This window comes from Nyctibius grandis, chromosome 15, assembly GCF_013368605.1.
Source record: "Nyctibius grandis isolate bNycGra1 chromosome 15, bNycGra1.pri, whole genome shotgun sequence".
Classification (NCBI taxonomy): Eukaryota; Metazoa; Chordata; class Aves; order Nyctibiiformes; family Nyctibiidae; genus Nyctibius; species Nyctibius grandis.
In genome coordinates, this window is record NC_090672.1 from 6205383 (window position 1) to 6221709 (window position 16327).

Below are 16327 nucleotides of genomic sequence, written 5' to 3' on the forward strand. Positions count from 1 at the left end.
ATGTAGTGCTGACTCCTAAACTGCCATACTCTCTGGTTCCCTCGACAGGGTGCTAGAAAACAGTGTGCTGAACCTGAAACGAGGGAAAAATCTGTAGAGTTGGAAGCACAGACAGCATTTTACACAATTATATCAAAAGGAAGCCAGAATACAGAAAAAGGTGAATCCGAGACTACAGTGCTCACCACAGGCACCTTCAGGCTGTGCTCACAGCAAGGGAATGAGTGGGAAACAAACCACTGGAGATCTAACCTTAACCCTGGCCCTGGAAACTGCACAGTTCACACTTTGAAAGTGTTTACAAAGAGGTACGCAGCACAGCCATGCATAACACAAGGCCATTTTTAAAACACAGCTGTTCTTCTGCCCATCAGAGGCCAATACTAACCCAGACAGCATCAAAAAGCCAAGGAGGAGGCAGAACAAAAAAGATGGTAATGGAATTTTTTTGTTTCTGATGTGGCACTGGGAGTGCCTTTCTACAACACACTGACAAACCAGTTACATCCTACCAGATCCAGCCACTGCACGAAGACTAATACATGGCGACTTCAGCCATCCCAGAGTGCACTGGTTTTGGGTGGAACAGCAGTTTTAATACTTATTCTTCAGTTATATATCCTTTAGCATATTCTAAGTAGAATTTTTAAGCCTACCTCTCAATAACTGAAAACATCAAGGGCTGGTATTTCCTAAGCAACCTTCATAATTTGCCACTGCCAAAGTAAAAGATTCAAATTATTTTCTAAAGCTCACCAGCGCCAGCTCCTTCCATACAGCTTGCCGTGGAATACCTAAATGCTACAGCAGTGCTTTAGGGATACAACTTCTCCCAAATACACTTTTTCCCCTTTTTCAGAGTGAAACAGTTATACTTGAGGTGAAAGTTCCTGAGTAGGTTCAGGCATCTTTTGAGAATCTGGTTTGATGAATTTATCTTGAATTCAGAAAAATTAATATGCCTTATCAAAATAAGAGTTAATTACAGGGATTACATTACTGCACACACCCCCATTTACTGGTTCTTAGCACTTACCACTTCTACTTTAAATCAAGATAATTTTGGTATTTAAACAAACAGGTTAATGGACAGGCAAGATAAAAAAACATTGCAATCAAAAGCCTCTATCTCAGTATGAGTACACACCTATGCATCATAACACAGTAAAATTACTTTACAGGTATGCTAGATCAATAAAAGCTAAACATAATAAAGAGTTGATGATTATCAAGAGCTGCTACTTAGACATGCTCAGAAATACAGTATTCCTCTGAAAGTTTGACACCCTTCTGCTAGATGCCAGCTTGGCTGCCTCTCCATACAACGCCACCAGGATGCAGAGGGGTCCCTTAAATCAAAACCAGAAAAGGAAAACATCAAAGTAGCCACCTGCTCTGAAAAACTGTTACCATGTGTCAGGCATTCACTTGCCAAGGGAGTGGCAATATTTATCAGCTTTCCTGCACTGGCTAGTCCTGATACCGTAATCAAGGCTCAAGAGTTAATGATTTCCCCCTGCGAAAACGCCAGTGCGCCAAGCTGCAGGGCTGGGCTCTGTCCTTGATCAGCGCTTGCAACCTGTTACTCATCCAGCCCGACAATATGAAGTACAGAACCCCTCAGGTGAGACTTGGAGCACAAGGTCAATATTTCTTTTAAGGTTCGTTTTCTTTCTTCCTGCAGGGCTGGTCCATTCAGTGAGCTCTGAAGGCTGGTATCTAGTTACTGCGTCAGGGCTGTAACCATAGCCAGCTGCTGGCAAGAGCCCAAGCAACTTGCACTCACTGCACAGCCCATTAACCCTCGTCATTCCAACCAATGCCAGCAGAACACCAAATTTCACACCCATTTCCACAACATCCTTTGTTTTGCACCCACAGCTCCATTATCCGAGGAAAAGACATTAAGAACCTGTCCAGGCTGTGGGATTCCATCTTTAACACCACACCTTTGCCAGCAGCTTCTGTTGACCCTTTCTTTTCCCTTCTAAGCACAAGGCTTTGTTTCTGAAGTGCTTTTAAGACAGTTGCTTGTCTACAATTGGGGACTGCTCACTTAAAACCAGGGGCCCCTGAAGTGATTTTGGTCAATAACAAATATGTCCTGCTCCAGAGCTTGAGCACACCCTCCTAGAGCGAAATTTGGAAGTGCAATTATTTTTACCTAGATTTGAATCTCCCATTTTCCACCAGTCCCTAAGGCACTTCAAAATGCTGTTACAGGACACAAGGTATCTGACTTTGCTACTTAAAGAGGAGGATTCTACTTTCTGCTGCAAGAACAGAGTGTTTGGGACTGGTTCACAGGTGCTCAGTAACAGAGAATCCTACAGGCCAGAAGTCTGCTCTGGAAGAATGCTTTCAGGTGATTGATCGAGATGAGCAAGGGCACACTCCCTGGAATCAAGACAAAAACCCGAGATAAATATAAACACCATAGGTGGGGTAGAAAAACAGCTCCCCATTGGGGCTATTTGAGGCAGGTTCCAAATTCCACTCTCCCCACCATCACTTTACCAGACAGTTTTTACATCATTCCCCACTTCCAGTCTCGGCAGTCTATAGCCATGACTGACACCAACTGAACCTTCTGGAGGTTTTGTGTCTGGTGCTATCCAGGTGCAGAATGAGGCCAAATCACAGGATGCACCAGCAGCAAGGGAACTCCTCCTCCACACAACCTGGCTCAAGCGTCCTGGTCAATTATTCAAGACATAATCTCCAAGTAGTTCATTCAGTGTATGAGCAAAGAGGCAAACACTAAAAAAAAGCTGAATGTATATTCAGGGCTTGAAAAGACCATAATTAACTGACAAATTGCAATGGTTTTACCTCGTTTATGCATTTTAAAGGATTTACCTTCTGCGTAGTCAGATTCAGACCCTGGAAAAGCCCTAGCCGTCTATAAAGAGCCTGTAATAACTATTTAAACATGTTTCCAGTCTGTGATGTCTTACAATGAAATATACAGAGCAAGAACAACTACAGCACTCAGCTGGGACAAAACAGAAGAAAGTTACCCAGAAGTGTTAGCGAGTTATAATCCAGTGCCTCACTTTTTGCCGCACTTTGGGTTTACAGTAACTAGAACTCTTACCAGTTGTCACAGATATTGCAAGCTCAAAGCAATAAGGAAGAACGAGGAGAACACTGCCACTTGGTGGAAAAGGGCGATAGGAAACATTTGTAACTGCTCCAAGTAAAACTACTTTTACAACGATGTTCCATCTCTTCCCATCCCAAGTGAATTTCTTAACAGCATGGCTAATGCAACCCCACCAGTGCCCCACAGAATGCCCTTCAGCAACGCGCCTGCTCTATTACCAGCACAGCACTGGGCTGCCTTGCAGTATGCTGTGGAGCAAAGGTGTGCTTCCACCTCTGCCCCGAGTGCCAGCTGGCTATTTAGATAGAATTCAAAAAACCCCAAAACGCCAGAGGAGGCTACTCCCTTTTTCACTTATGTATGAAGACGTCTATTGAGGATGACGTGGAAGTCTGAAACTGATGAAGTTCAGAGTTGCCTCCCTGCTATTCTCAAATCCTCACCTTTCACGCCATGAGAGGATGGCAGGAATTACATTTTACCTTTTTTCTTTTTTTTTTTAAGTTTAATTTACATTTTCAGTTCTTGCAGAGTTCCTACTGCAGACTGTACCCAAGATACCAAATGCTTTTAATACATTAAGTGTTTCTTTGCTTTCCCACTGAAGCTGAAACACTGCTCCATGGCCATGTGTAGCTCTTCTTCAGAAGGGCAAAACACACCTAGACAGCGCACACAGAACTCACTGAAATCAAGAGGCTTTTCCAACAAGCCAAAATGAAACATCAGCAACATATTAAAGCAGTAGCCACACAATTCAGTGGTAAGATTTCCATAATGCATCATTACTCAGACAAGAGCTACTATAGTCTGATTTTGTTCTTTCTCTCTTTGCCAGATCTTTTCTCCATCACCCTGAAGTTCTAGAGCCCTTTCAGGAGACAGAAATGCATACAATTGCAACAGGGTCCTCCTGCAGAAGTTGTGGTGATGTACACCAAATTTCTCTTTTAAGGAAAACCCATCTATTCTTCTTTCACAGTACACATCTGAATACAGCAGTTTTTACAGAAACATCTTGCTAGCATGCTTACCAGCAACAATGGCAAAAATTTAAAAGTAGAAAAAGGATAAAAAGTGAGAGACTACCCTTTCCTCTCTTCCAAAAAAAAGGTAATTTATTTTTCTTGCAACAAGGAAAGAAGACAGTACATTCCATTTCCAAGTGCCTCCTACCTGTATGCCAAAGGTATCAATGGTATTTCACACACAGATGCAAGAGACTTCAGCTGCAGTACAGCTGCCAAGATTTTCAACTATGTATCACTATAAACCCATAAAAACATTGTGGAAACTGGAAGAAGGTGCTGCTATAGAACTAATTCAAGCAGAACAGCTAAACACATTCATTTGCCTTCATCTTGATTATCAATGCCCTACACTAATTAAAATGCTCTACAGAATTTCAGTTTGCAGCACAGTCCTCTGGTTTCCTTAGCAGAGCTTAGAGTCTGTCGGCATCCTTGAGAAAGCTACTGGATAAAATAAAGGCCCTTGCAACTCTCATTCACTCAGTATCCCACCAGACCGCTTACACTGCATGGGGACTGAACTAGCATAAAAATTTGAGCACAGTTCTCTATGAAGTTGCAGATGGATTTGATCTTCTGTCTGTTTTCCAGCTTTTACCCTGACGTATGTTCCTATGTGCTGTTAAATACCTGTTGCCCAGCAGAAACAAGATGTAACCCCAAGATAAAGACGACTTCAGCAATTTATGATACCTGTCATCTGGGGATCTTATTTCACTTTTTAAATTTTAAATACAACTTTTACAAAACTGCTTCATTCAGAAGGACAGAAAGAGAGCTGGAGACAACCGAATCAATTTGGACACATTTCATGATGTCTAGGAGCACAAGATCATTTATTCATTAAGTTGTTCTAAATGAAGAAAGTATTCCAACTAACACAGGTCATAAGAGAACTCTGTACTAAATACTACATCTCCCAGAGCCCTGCAAAATAGGTGAGACGCTGTCAGAAAACCTCCCTCAGATCTAATGCACAAGATGACTAAGTTCATGAATGCAGACCGTAGCCTAACTGGTTAACTACCTTTGGCATAAGCCAGAACTAAAGTCAGAAAAACACGTTACAGCTACAAAAAGTATGGAACTAGCTACGGAAGATCACAAACACACACCAAGCCATGCTGTTAAGACTTATTCCTCTCATACTGAACTTCCCCCCACCACCATACCACACTTCCAAATACCTTTAGGTCACCAGCCTCAGGTTTTTCAGTCTCTGAATCGTCATCTTCCTACAAGACAAGAATTTACAGGATTAAGCTTAAAGAGCAGGCTTGGCAAGTAACTGCACTTACAGCAAAGGGCTCCCATTCAGCAGCAGTCCAAGACCCTTTCCATGGAAGGTAGTTTTGCCCCACCCACTCATGACTAGAAAGCAAGTCCTACAGTCAGGGAAAGAAGTGTTTGGTTGGGTTTTGGGGATTTTTTTAGGCAAAAGCATCACTCAGTAGCATATGTCCCCCTCAAAACTTATGCAGCTCCTGAATGCTCAGAACTAGATGATAAGAAGCAACAGAACTGGGAAAAAAGCATTTGTCATTTGATAATTCTGTCTCTTCCAGTTGGCGGGGAGGCTTTTTGCACTTGCCTCTGTCTAGCAGTACTCACAGGAAAAGCAGCATTTGCAAGACCTATTATACTCCCAAGCACACATCAGCACCACACAGAGGACACACAGCTGGCCTGCCATCCAACCCAACACGCAGGCTTGGTGAGGGTCTGGCCTAGCACCAAGTTCCAAAGATCCGGTGACGCCAGCTGACACCGCATCTTTCTGATTAGCGCAGCGCTCTCGTAGCCTCGCTTGCAGATGACGTGAACTTGCACAGAAGGGAACAACTGACATTTCACTGTTTTTAGGTAACAGACTCCATTCAGTTTTTATTTCAACCCAGAAATAAATCAAAGAACTGGGCAAATTTCTGCCCCGTGAGAGCTTAAAATACTGAACTCAGCCTCGTGTAAAGTTCTACATCGTGTGAGAAGTAAGCTCCAGCTTTGGTCCCAACTGGTAGGCAAGCCTACTGCTCCACTGCCCTGTGAGCTGCTCCACTGGGATCCTACAGTTACCCGTGTTTCTAGACATAAATACATACTCTGGGTTCAAAACAAATTTGAGGAGCAGAAAATGTTTTTCACGCTCACACTACTCAGCGGAATGGTTTTCCCTCCAAACTTTGCCACAAAATTCAACTTTGGCCCCAAAACAAGAACTTGGTGTTTCAGCTTCAAAAAGAAAAAAAAAAAAAGTGAGATGATTACATGGAACTGAAAGGAAGAGTTTACAACAAAATGCCAACCTCAGAGTATTAGCACATGAGCAAGTTCTGGCAAGGCAAGCTAGAGACTGACCACACAATAATGTCAGTAAGTTTTAATTGCCTGAATTAACGTGCTTATCCCACAGGAGTGAGACATCAAACTCCTTCCCTTCAGCTACTCTCCAGCTCACCTTTCTGAAAGATGCACAAACGCCAATAATTCAGTCTTAACTGTCAAAGTTTAATAACAGTAAGTTTGTAACTAGAAAAGAACCATAGTACCAAGTAACTTGGTGTTTATCACAAATGAGTTTCCTCTCCCTTCCACAGTCCCACCTACATTATAAAGATAAAAGTAATCTTCAACAAAGCAACAATGGGTTGAATCATTCATGTTACAGACAGGTAGCTGAAACAGCTCCCAAACCCTCCTAACCTAGCAGGGGATATCACTGAAACAACAAAAAACAAAGCAGCATTACTGAGAACTGCCTCTGAAAAAAACTGAGCCTTTTCAGTCACTGTTAAGGTAGATAATATAAGCACAGAGTTGTTTCAATAAAAGCCCAGGACAACCCGAGTCCTAGTTGCACTGCTTTCTAAAAACAATTCCTAACCAATATAAGTTACTAGAACAAGCAATATCAAGGAGCTCTCAATTCTGGTGGAAGAATACTTAATGCAAAAAAACAAGCATTGCTGTCCTGCAGCAAGACTGGAGAGAAGGCACCCTGTGTAACGTGCCCACACCTGTACAGGAACCGCAAATACATGCGAACGCTACGGGCTGGCACCAGAGTGCCCCGATCAGAACAGCAACTTGTACCTCCCAGATGATGGACAGCTGCAACCTGCACTGAAAATTTTGCATGCAATAAAGGCTACTCCATTTACCTGCCAATTTATCAATGCTAACTGAACATAGCTGATCTGGACAAGCATCTGGATCACACCCACCACTTTCTTTAAACTAAAAAGATGTCATTGAAGGAGGGTCTAGAAATTTTGGATAGAAAACAAAGAGTCACTAAAGCAGTAAAGAAGCTTCACTACTTTGCTAAGCCAGATGACAGGGGCAGACCCTGAATGCTATTGCTTGCACCTTCTCCAGTTAGCAACAGAACAAGACCAAAAGCAAGAACAAGAGCCTGACAAATTTCTTGTTTGCTAGTCAGGAAAACGGATGACAGAAGCAGCGAGTTTTTCATAAGAGACTGATCTAACGCACACAAAGTAGATCTCAACGAGGAAAGGTTATAGTAACACAGCCCTCTTTTTTAGCCTACACGGTAAAGAACTAGAACAGAGACAAGATAACACATTCTTAATGTGGTAGTAAGCAAAAGGTTGATGAGAAAGAAAGGCGACAAGAACCACCCCTCCCTGAAAACTTACTGTTTTGCTCCTACAGACACGACAGAACTACATATCCTTTTGTGTGTTATAGCTGCACTCACAGTGAGCTACACGCCCTGCCTCACAGTGCATCAGTTATCTTGGTATTTAGGTGATTTTATACACACACCACGCACCTATGACAAACAAAAGCCACTCACATCTAGACAGGACACTGTTACATCAAGGTAACCTGATGTAGTGAGTAGGTTGAGTTATACACAAAAGAATAACTTAAGACATCACAGAAATTTATTCTTTTTAATCCTCCAGCTGTGCATGCAATAGTGTGTTCCTCTTACAAAGTTCTCATATGCTTCAGCTACACTTAAAGAATAATTCTCATTTAGTGTGGCTATTGACTTGTAACCAGCCTTTTTCCCATAAAAGTCAAACAGCATCTACACAGTTAGTAACAAGCAACACGAGCTGCACCAAGCTGCTGATGGGTTTCAAGACAAATGCTTTCTACTTGAAAACAAAGTGAACAGAAGTATTTGGAAAGTGCTGAAACCCACACCAGGAGGCAGATATTCCGGGTTCCATCATGAATTGCCACTCAGGGACTTTCTTTGGAGAGAGAAAAGCCTCTGCAACACGTGAAAGGGATCAGAGATGAGAGGTACTTACTGACTGCCTGCTGTTCTCATCATCCTCTTCTTCATAGCCCTCCTCATCCCCATCCAAGCGGGTGAAGTCGTCATCTCCGTACCCAACCGAGACCAGGCCTCCTTTCTCCCCTAAAGAGGAAGGGAAAAAGAAAACTATGAGGAAAGGGGAGCCGGCAACGAGCGGGGCCTTCCTGTCATCTTCCCCGCCCCCCTCCCCGCCCTCACCCGTAGCCGTTCCCCCATCGCTTCCCGCCGTCCCGGCCTCGCTATCCGACTCCGGGTCCGAATCCTCGGCATAAACCGCTAACGAAGAGAGAACGTTCCGCTTCGCCGCCGCCATCTTCCGCTTCAGCGGACTTCCGGCGCATGGAGATGACGTCACCGGCGCAACTCGCCATAGCAACACCTACCTCATTCTTCCGCCTTACGTTAAGCCGGGAGAGCTCCGGCGTCCGCGCATGGCGAGAGGAGAAAATCCCTCAGCGAGGCGGAGCAGGGTTTCCATGGGGGAGGGAGTGGAGGGATAAAAGGTGAGCGGCTCGTTTATTGCGGGGGGAGCTGGCCCTTTAAGAGCGGCTTATGACGTCATCGCACGGCGCCGCGACAGCAGCTGCCAGACGCTGACCAAGTGCGAGCGAGCAGGGGCCGGGGCGCGGAGGGGTACGGCCGTGGCGGGGGACGGGGATGGGACATGAGGCGGCGGAAGGATACAGCCCGCCTGGGGGGGAGTTTGAAGATGGAAGGGACCCGCCTCCCCCCCTTGTCCCCCCCCCCGTCATGTCGGGGTGCGGGCGGGTTTGGGGCGCAGCGAGGTCCCCCCACCGCTATGGTCCCCCTCAGCCCCCAGCCGTGCCCGGCCCTGCCCCCTGTGGAGGCCTCAGCGCGGGTCCATCCCCAAATAAACGATACCGGGGTCCCCTCCAGTGAGAGGGCCTGGACAGCATCCTTGGGGGAGCCTAAGAAAAGGGTGGGAACCTGGCAGTGCAGCCATGGGGATGTCACTCAGGTGGCGACGGGACGGGGCAGGGCTCGGCCAGAGCAGGGTGGCAGCGTTTGGGTTTAGCATCGGTTCCTGTCACCCTTCACAGCTTCTCCAGGATGAGCGGTGAGGCTCCCCCGGGCCTGGAAGGCAGGGTCCGGAAAACGCTGCGAAAGGTCTTCGGGTTTGAGTCCTTCAAGACTTCCCTGCAGGAAAGCGCGACCATGACTGTGGCGAGAGGTGAGGCTCAACATCGGAAAGGTGTGAAACACGGCTGGTTTTCCATCGTCCTGTGAGCTGCAGGAGCTGGTGTCACGCCTGTTTTGAGGAGACGCCTCACCTGGGCTAGGCAGGACCACCCAGCCCTCCAAGCCCTCCTCTGCGCTGAGATCATTTCAGTGACATGGGAGCAGGAGCACGTGCTGCACACAAGCTCTCTGAGCACGACTTTGCCCTGCCTGTTCTCCTTTGCATTTGTTTTGTAACCCCAGTACTGCATCAACCAGAAAATAGGAAACCTTAAAGTACAGTTTTGCTGGTATCTCCACTGGAGGCATCTGCCAGCAGGTTTATGGTCAGATGAGGTCAAAGCTGTTTACATTTATACATTTTCAGAGTAAACCTGTCCTTGTTGTAGATGATGTTAGAGATTATACCAGTAGAAGTCTTGATTTGCTGGCATCGTTTCTATCCGTTCTCTGAATCACGTGGCCATTATCTGAAACACGATTTTGCTGGTGCTAACGTATCCCCACCACACCGCTGTTGGTTGGACAGGCAGCTCACGCATACAGTCTGCCAACCGTCAGCTCCCCTGGCAGGTCTGACAACGTGAATGAGAACAGTGTCAAACTCCGCACTCGGGACAGAGTTACAGTTGTCACCTGTCACCACCAGCTCTGCAGCCACACTGTTGCCAACAGCCCGGCCAAGAGGGGTGTGCTCTCAGCAGGGTGTCTCTGCCCATTACCGTTGCGTGCGCTGGCATCTCCCTGACTCGAAGTGGATACTGCTCAGCGCAGCGACAGTTACTAACTGCACGATACTGTCTATGTGGTTGAGATTTCCAGCCCTTATTTCTCATGCGGTACCTTTCTGGGATAAGCTTTAAGAGGATGTGGTAAAGATCTGTCATGGGGCTGGTAATTTGGTAACTGGAGGTCTGTATGAGTGAAAGCAGCTTGTCTGGAAGAGAATTAGCACGAATAACTTGTTTAACTTCCCTTTATCTTGGTTTCTGTGTATCTTCTGGTACTTTTGTAAGGCTGTTTCTAAACGTTTACAAAGTGATCAGAGATTCTTTGAAGGAAACCATTGCAGGCACGCAAAGTATTGCTGTGCTTTCAGAATATAAAATGAAGTGTCTTTTGTTGGTATCCCAGACGGTACGTGCACACATATGCTGTTTCTCACAGATTATAAGACATTGTGCCCACCCCTCCAGACAACAGCCCTGGGAACTCGCCACCACTCAGTAGCCTTGAGCTTTCTTCTGTTGTCTTTGCAGGCGAGAAGGATGTCTTTGTATGCATGCCCACAGGGGCAGGGAAATCCTTGTGCTACCAGCTTCCTGCAGTTCTGGCAGTGGGCATCACCATTGTCATTTCACCTCTGATTGCACTGATTCAGGTAACTGTCTCCTGTTAGCTGTGGAAAAGCAGGCAGTGAAGGGGGTCGGGAGATGCTGGAGGCACGGCTGCCTCTGGTCTTTCTGTCCACGAGCCTCTGCTGTTGGCCTGCCTCTGGCTTCTCATCTTGATGTCTCAGTGTGTTTTCCTTACCCTGGTGATAGGTGAAGAGACTGGAACTTAGCTGCAGAGCAGAGTAACTCTGTTATGATACCTTGGAGTTCTCTAAAGGGAGGTTTTTCTTCTTTAATAATAACCTGGTGGTTTTTATAATGGAGCCTTCCTCCACTTTCTCCAGTTGTCTTTTACCTCCAGTGTGCTATACAGAAGCAGCAAAGCAGAGTACCTCAAATGACCAAACTGGATCTTTCCCCAGAAGAAAAGTGCCATTTTACCTATAAAGTAGCAACTCTGGGAATAATGAACTTGCCTTTGAAGGCATAATTTGTTCTGCATCAAAATGACTTTTTGTTGCGCTCAGTCTTTCTGTCATGGGAAGAAGCTGGTTTAGCAGAGCTGCTCCTTGAGCACTTTCATCTGAGAGACCTTTTTTTTTCCTGTATTTTGCCTTTTCTCCTGTTTTATCACCTGTTGGGAGAAACACTTCCCTGTAAGAGCAGCTGTAGCATTGCTTAGACTTCCATAAAGCATCTGATTAGCATTGCACAATATCTGGTGGTGTAGGCTGCTGGTTTGGGTTTTGTTTTTTGTGGATTTTTTTTTAACTCCTTTACAGTCTCAGTGTAATACGCATTAAGAATTAAGGGCAGGCTTGGTGACACGTCTCAGAAAGGTGTTATAAATAGTGAATTTGTTCCAAGTGCAAGGATTTCGGATTAAGCTCCAGCACAGATAATATTTTATCAGTGAAATGAAATTTTAAAACATTACCATTGGTGAGATTTGCAGGTGAAGCAGAATGTGTCAGAGTGACAAATAGGTTGAGATGGGCTCTGTGAGTCTTAGGGAACAGAGCTGGAGTGAACCTTCAGAGGTTCTTCTCATCAAGCCCTGAGATGGGGTGGCTGTGCCTGAAATGATCATGATGTTTTTCAGTGTAGCCAAACTTCAAGAGCGTAGTCTGTGTAGTTTATTACAGGGAAGGCTGAGAGCTGGCTTTGTGAAGAGAAAATGGTGGATATTAAATCAATCACAGAAACCAGTTATTGAGTGAAATAATGATATCCATTTTTCAGGACTATTCATATCTTCTGAAATGCTACGTGCTAGTCAAGTGCAAGCGAATGGCTCAGTGCAGGGATAGGGAGGTGAATTTGTATGCCCAGGGTTCATCTGGGTGTATCTGGATGTGATGCCATGTTTTCTTCTTGGTTTTCATGGCATGATTCTCATCCAGACGTGGTTCCGTTGCAGTGGTGATTTGCATGACCCTTGTATTTTGTACCATCTCAGCTGTGTTTATAACATCCTTTAGTTAGTTTGGAATGAAATGCACTCTGTTATTGTAGGGTAGGGATATTCATTTTCCATCTGTGACCACTTGATAGTGTAAATACTGAGACGTGTTGGTGGCTTGTTTCAGCTCGCTGTGGCCAAGTTATTTTGCACAGATCCCTGCTGGTGTTCCCTAGCAGCAAAAAGACTGTCTTAAAGTGAATGGAAGCACAAAAATGACGTGGGATGTAAGAGCTGGACACATATGCTCACAGCTGAAGATAAAGGCATCTACAGCTGAAGTGTTAAATACCCAGACTGTAGGTGTACATTGTCCTAAGACTCGATCCTGAAGGTGGAAGTTGGGGCCTCACCTGGATCTCCCTAGTAGTCTTTCTTGGTGATGGTGACTTTCTTTATTTCCATTTGCTTTTCATTTAATTTTAATTTTGTATTTACTGTAGGATCAAGTGGATCACTTGCTGGCTCTGAAGATCAAAGCCTGCTCTCTGAACTCCAAGCTTTCTGCCCAGGAAAAGAAGACCATCCTGGCTGACTTAGCAAGTGAGAAGCCCCAAGTAAAGCTTCTGTACATCACCCCAGAGATGGCAGCCGCCTCTTCCTTCCAACCTACGCTGAACTCTCTGGTGTCCCGAAACCTCTTGTCCTACCTGATCATCGATGAAGCGCACTGCGTTTCCCAGTGGGGCCACGATTTCCGACCTGACTACCTACGGCTGGGCACCTTGCGCACTCGCATACCCAACACGCCGTGTGTTGCCTTGACTGCCACTGCCACCAAGCAGGTCCAGGAGGACATTGTGGCAGCGCTGAAGCTAAAGCAGCCGCTTTCCACCTTTAAGACTCCTTGCTTCAGATCTAACTTGTTCTATGATGTGCAGTTCAAAGAGCTTTTGACTGATCCATACACCAACTTGAAGGATTTCTGTCTGAAGGCACTTGAAGTGAAGAACACCACTGGGGTAGGTTTTACGTTTGGGGAAGAAGGCTAAACTGAACAAAATCTACCATAATGGTCACTGACCTTCCAGTGGTTGGTGTGGCCCCAACAGGTCTGTGGCCGGGAAGGAGGAAGTCCCTGGGAAGAAAGTGCTCACATATATATTTTAGTTCCTCTAGAAGTATGTTTTTTAGTTCCTCTAAAATAGGTAGAATATGAAGGCTGCATTTCTTTCAGAGGTATCCTCAGAAAGGGGTTGGTCTAAAAGGAAAAGGATTAGGAATATGCGACTAGCATTTCTGTCTTGGTTTGTCAAGTCCCGGGCGATCGTTGTGTGTTTGATTGTGTTCTGCTCTTCTAGTGCGGTGAGGATGAACAGAAGCATTTGGAGTGTTGTATTGAATTTCCTGCTCTAACACTAATTCCCAAAATAACTGTCAGCAACTCAGTTATAGCCTCTGCCCTGAGTTTATCTGTAAGGTGGAGGGAGACTGCTTCTTGCCTTGTGCCCGCCGGGAGAGGATTGGGGGACCATATGTGGTCGATGTTGGGCCTTGTAGGACTTGTAGAGAAACTCTCTTTATGTCTGATTTACTTCTGTGCTGCAACAGTATCTGTCAGTTGCTGGGGGATCAGCTTGTAGAAGAGAGGAGCTTTAGGCATCCCTCCTGTCTCCGCTGTACTGGTGACTGCAGCTTTGTTGATTGGCTTCAGACAGTGTCCCAGACTCTCTCTCCTGTCTGCCCAGGTGTACTCCGGCTGTGGCATTGTGTACTGCAGGATGAGGGATGTGTGTGACCAGCTGGCTATTGAATTGAGCTACCGAGGAGTGAAAGCCAAGGCGTATCACGCAGGTACTGGAAGCTGCAGCTGCATCTCTCAGTAGCTGGTAGAACTGAACTGTGCCACCTTTAAGGCCTGGGTTGGGGCTACCTAGAAAACAGCTTTCTAGGCGTGGTCTGCAATGTGGCTGATGCTCACGCGGCGGGTCTGTGAGGTAAGTACAGGGCCTTCAACAGAATGGCATTCCCTTCACTCCAGAACTGTTGGTTTTGTTGGGTCTTGCATGGCCTAAATATAACAACTGCTTTTATCCCAAGAGGGATCTAAACTTTTCTCTTTGGAATAGAAACAGCTGCTGCTGACTTCTGCTTGATCACAGGCCAGTTTAAACATGGGCAAAGGAGTGTGTATATCAGTCAGTTTTAGTGAGGGCGTTGGCTCGCAATGGGGGAATGGAGGAGGAAGAAAATCCTCTTGTTTCTTCTCTTTTTTTGTTGTTGTTTCCTTCCCTCTTTTTCCCTTCCCAGGACTCAAGGCAGCTGAGAGGACTTCAGTCCAGAACGAATGGATGGAGGAGAAGGTTCCCGTTATTGTTGCAACCATCAGTTTTGGAATGGGAGTAGACAAAGCAAACGTCAGGTGTGTGGGGCTGTGTTGTGCACCACCAGAGACTGAAACCTGAGCAGTGGGAAGGAAAAGCTTCAATCTCTCTGTTACCTCAATCTCTCTGTTACCTCAATCTCTCTGTTACCTCAATCTCTCTGTTACCTCAATCTCTCTGTTACCTCAATCTCTCTGTTACCTCAATCTCTCCGTTACCTGATACATCTGATTCAAATGCCTGATGAACACTTGCTAAAACCCACAAAAACAGAGCTGGAGGGTTTTTATCTTAGAAGCAGCAAAAACAAACCTGGAAGGGTTTTGTAAACAAATTAAAAACAAGGCACCAGAGCTCCTCTTTGCCAGTCATCTTCAAAACCAAGAAAATTGGAGGAATGCTTGTTTTTTGCCACACCCTCCAGGGTTTCAAAAAGAGCCATCTCGATGCAATCACAGCTGTCCCTTTCACTTCTCTTAGTGCAACAGTTGGTGTTAAAAAGCAGTGGGAAGAAAATCTGCACCTAAAATAATTCATACACCCTCTACCAAAATAGTCAGAGCCAGCTTTTTTTAGAGATCTCCTTTTGCAGTGCAATGGGGAAAAAAAAATAGCAGTTCACAAATGGCAATAACCATATAAAAAATACAGCTCTAGTCCAAGGACAGAAACTTTGCACGTGTTTTCAGTTGCTGTTCCTCTGGAACTTCTAACTGTCACCACAATTGCCCTGTGTTGTTAGAATTCCTGCACCGCAGTATAGCTGTGCTGAGTTAGTGTTGTGAGCTGTGATCACTTGGTAGAGGGATAACTCGGGTGCAGCTCACACACCACCACGCACGGACCTGATCTTTACTCTAAAATCCACATAAAGCAATTCCTCTGAACGCTGCGGGAGAGGGGCAGGACATGATTCAATGACAATCACATCAGTTCACAACTGCCATCCTTCGGTCTGTGTCACTGTGCTGACGGATAACAGAATCCCATAGCAATGACAGATGATTTTACTGCTTGATGCATGTTACCCAACAGAGAAATGAGAAGTCTCCCAGGATAGCAGCATGAATTAATGACCTGCTGAAACCGCTCTACCCTGTTCAGTACTGGGGTCATTAAAAAAGGTAAAGGGTAACTGAAATGCATAGGGCTGATTGAGAGTGAAATATAGCTGAAACACACGTGTAATCTGGTTAGTTTCCAAGGAATGGAGTTAAAATGACTTTACAGGATATTTTTTAATAGTTTAAAGGACATTATACCCAAGCTCAGGCAACAAGGCACTGCTGCTTAGCCTACGCTCTGTATTGGCAGAGTTCTGAGCATTCGTGCATACGTTATCGAGTAAGATCAGGTCTGACAAGTTCTAGAGGTGACTCTTCTGGACAAAAGGGAAAACAGGGGCCTCTTTTTCTGACGGAATCTGCTCCTCTCTCTTCACTGCTAATTCGGTTTTGTTTGAGATTATTTATCAATTCCTTCAGTAAACTTCCTGATGGGGATTAAATGTGTAGGGCTCTAATGCTTCCTGCTTGGCCTGTTCCTGGGGTGTTTGTGTTTGGAGAAACATGTT

The 16327-nt window shown here is 45.4% G+C and overlaps 2 protein-coding genes across 2 annotated transcripts in view; one reads left to right on the forward strand and one right to left on the reverse strand.

Moving 5' to 3' along the window:
* Positions 1-8759, reverse strand: part of SAP30BP (SAP30 binding protein) — a 31289-nt gene extending 22530 nt beyond the window's left edge. The window contains exons 1-3 of the mRNA XM_068413283.1: positions 8633-8759; positions 8427-8536; positions 5325-5372 (exon numbers count right to left, since the gene is read on the reverse strand). Of these exons, the coding sequence (XP_068269384.1) occupies positions 5325-5372; positions 8427-8536; positions 8633-8747 (273 nt within the window). The 5' untranslated portion in view covers positions 8748-8759. The remainder of the gene's footprint in view (positions 1-5324; positions 5373-8426; positions 8537-8632) is intronic.
* A 102-nt stretch (positions 8760-8861) lies between these two features.
* RECQL5 (RecQ like helicase 5) overlaps positions 8862-16327 on the forward strand; it is a 39413-nt gene continuing 31947 nt past the window's right edge. Inside the window, exons 1-6 of the mRNA XM_068413269.1 lie at positions 8862-8937; positions 9496-9626; positions 10894-11015; positions 12874-13392; positions 14119-14224; positions 14681-14792. Of these exons, the coding sequence (XP_068269370.1) occupies positions 9506-9626; positions 10894-11015; positions 12874-13392; positions 14119-14224; positions 14681-14792 (980 nt within the window). The 5' untranslated portion in view covers positions 8862-8937; positions 9496-9505. The remainder of the gene's footprint in view (positions 8938-9495; positions 9627-10893; positions 11016-12873; positions 13393-14118; positions 14225-14680; positions 14793-16327) is intronic.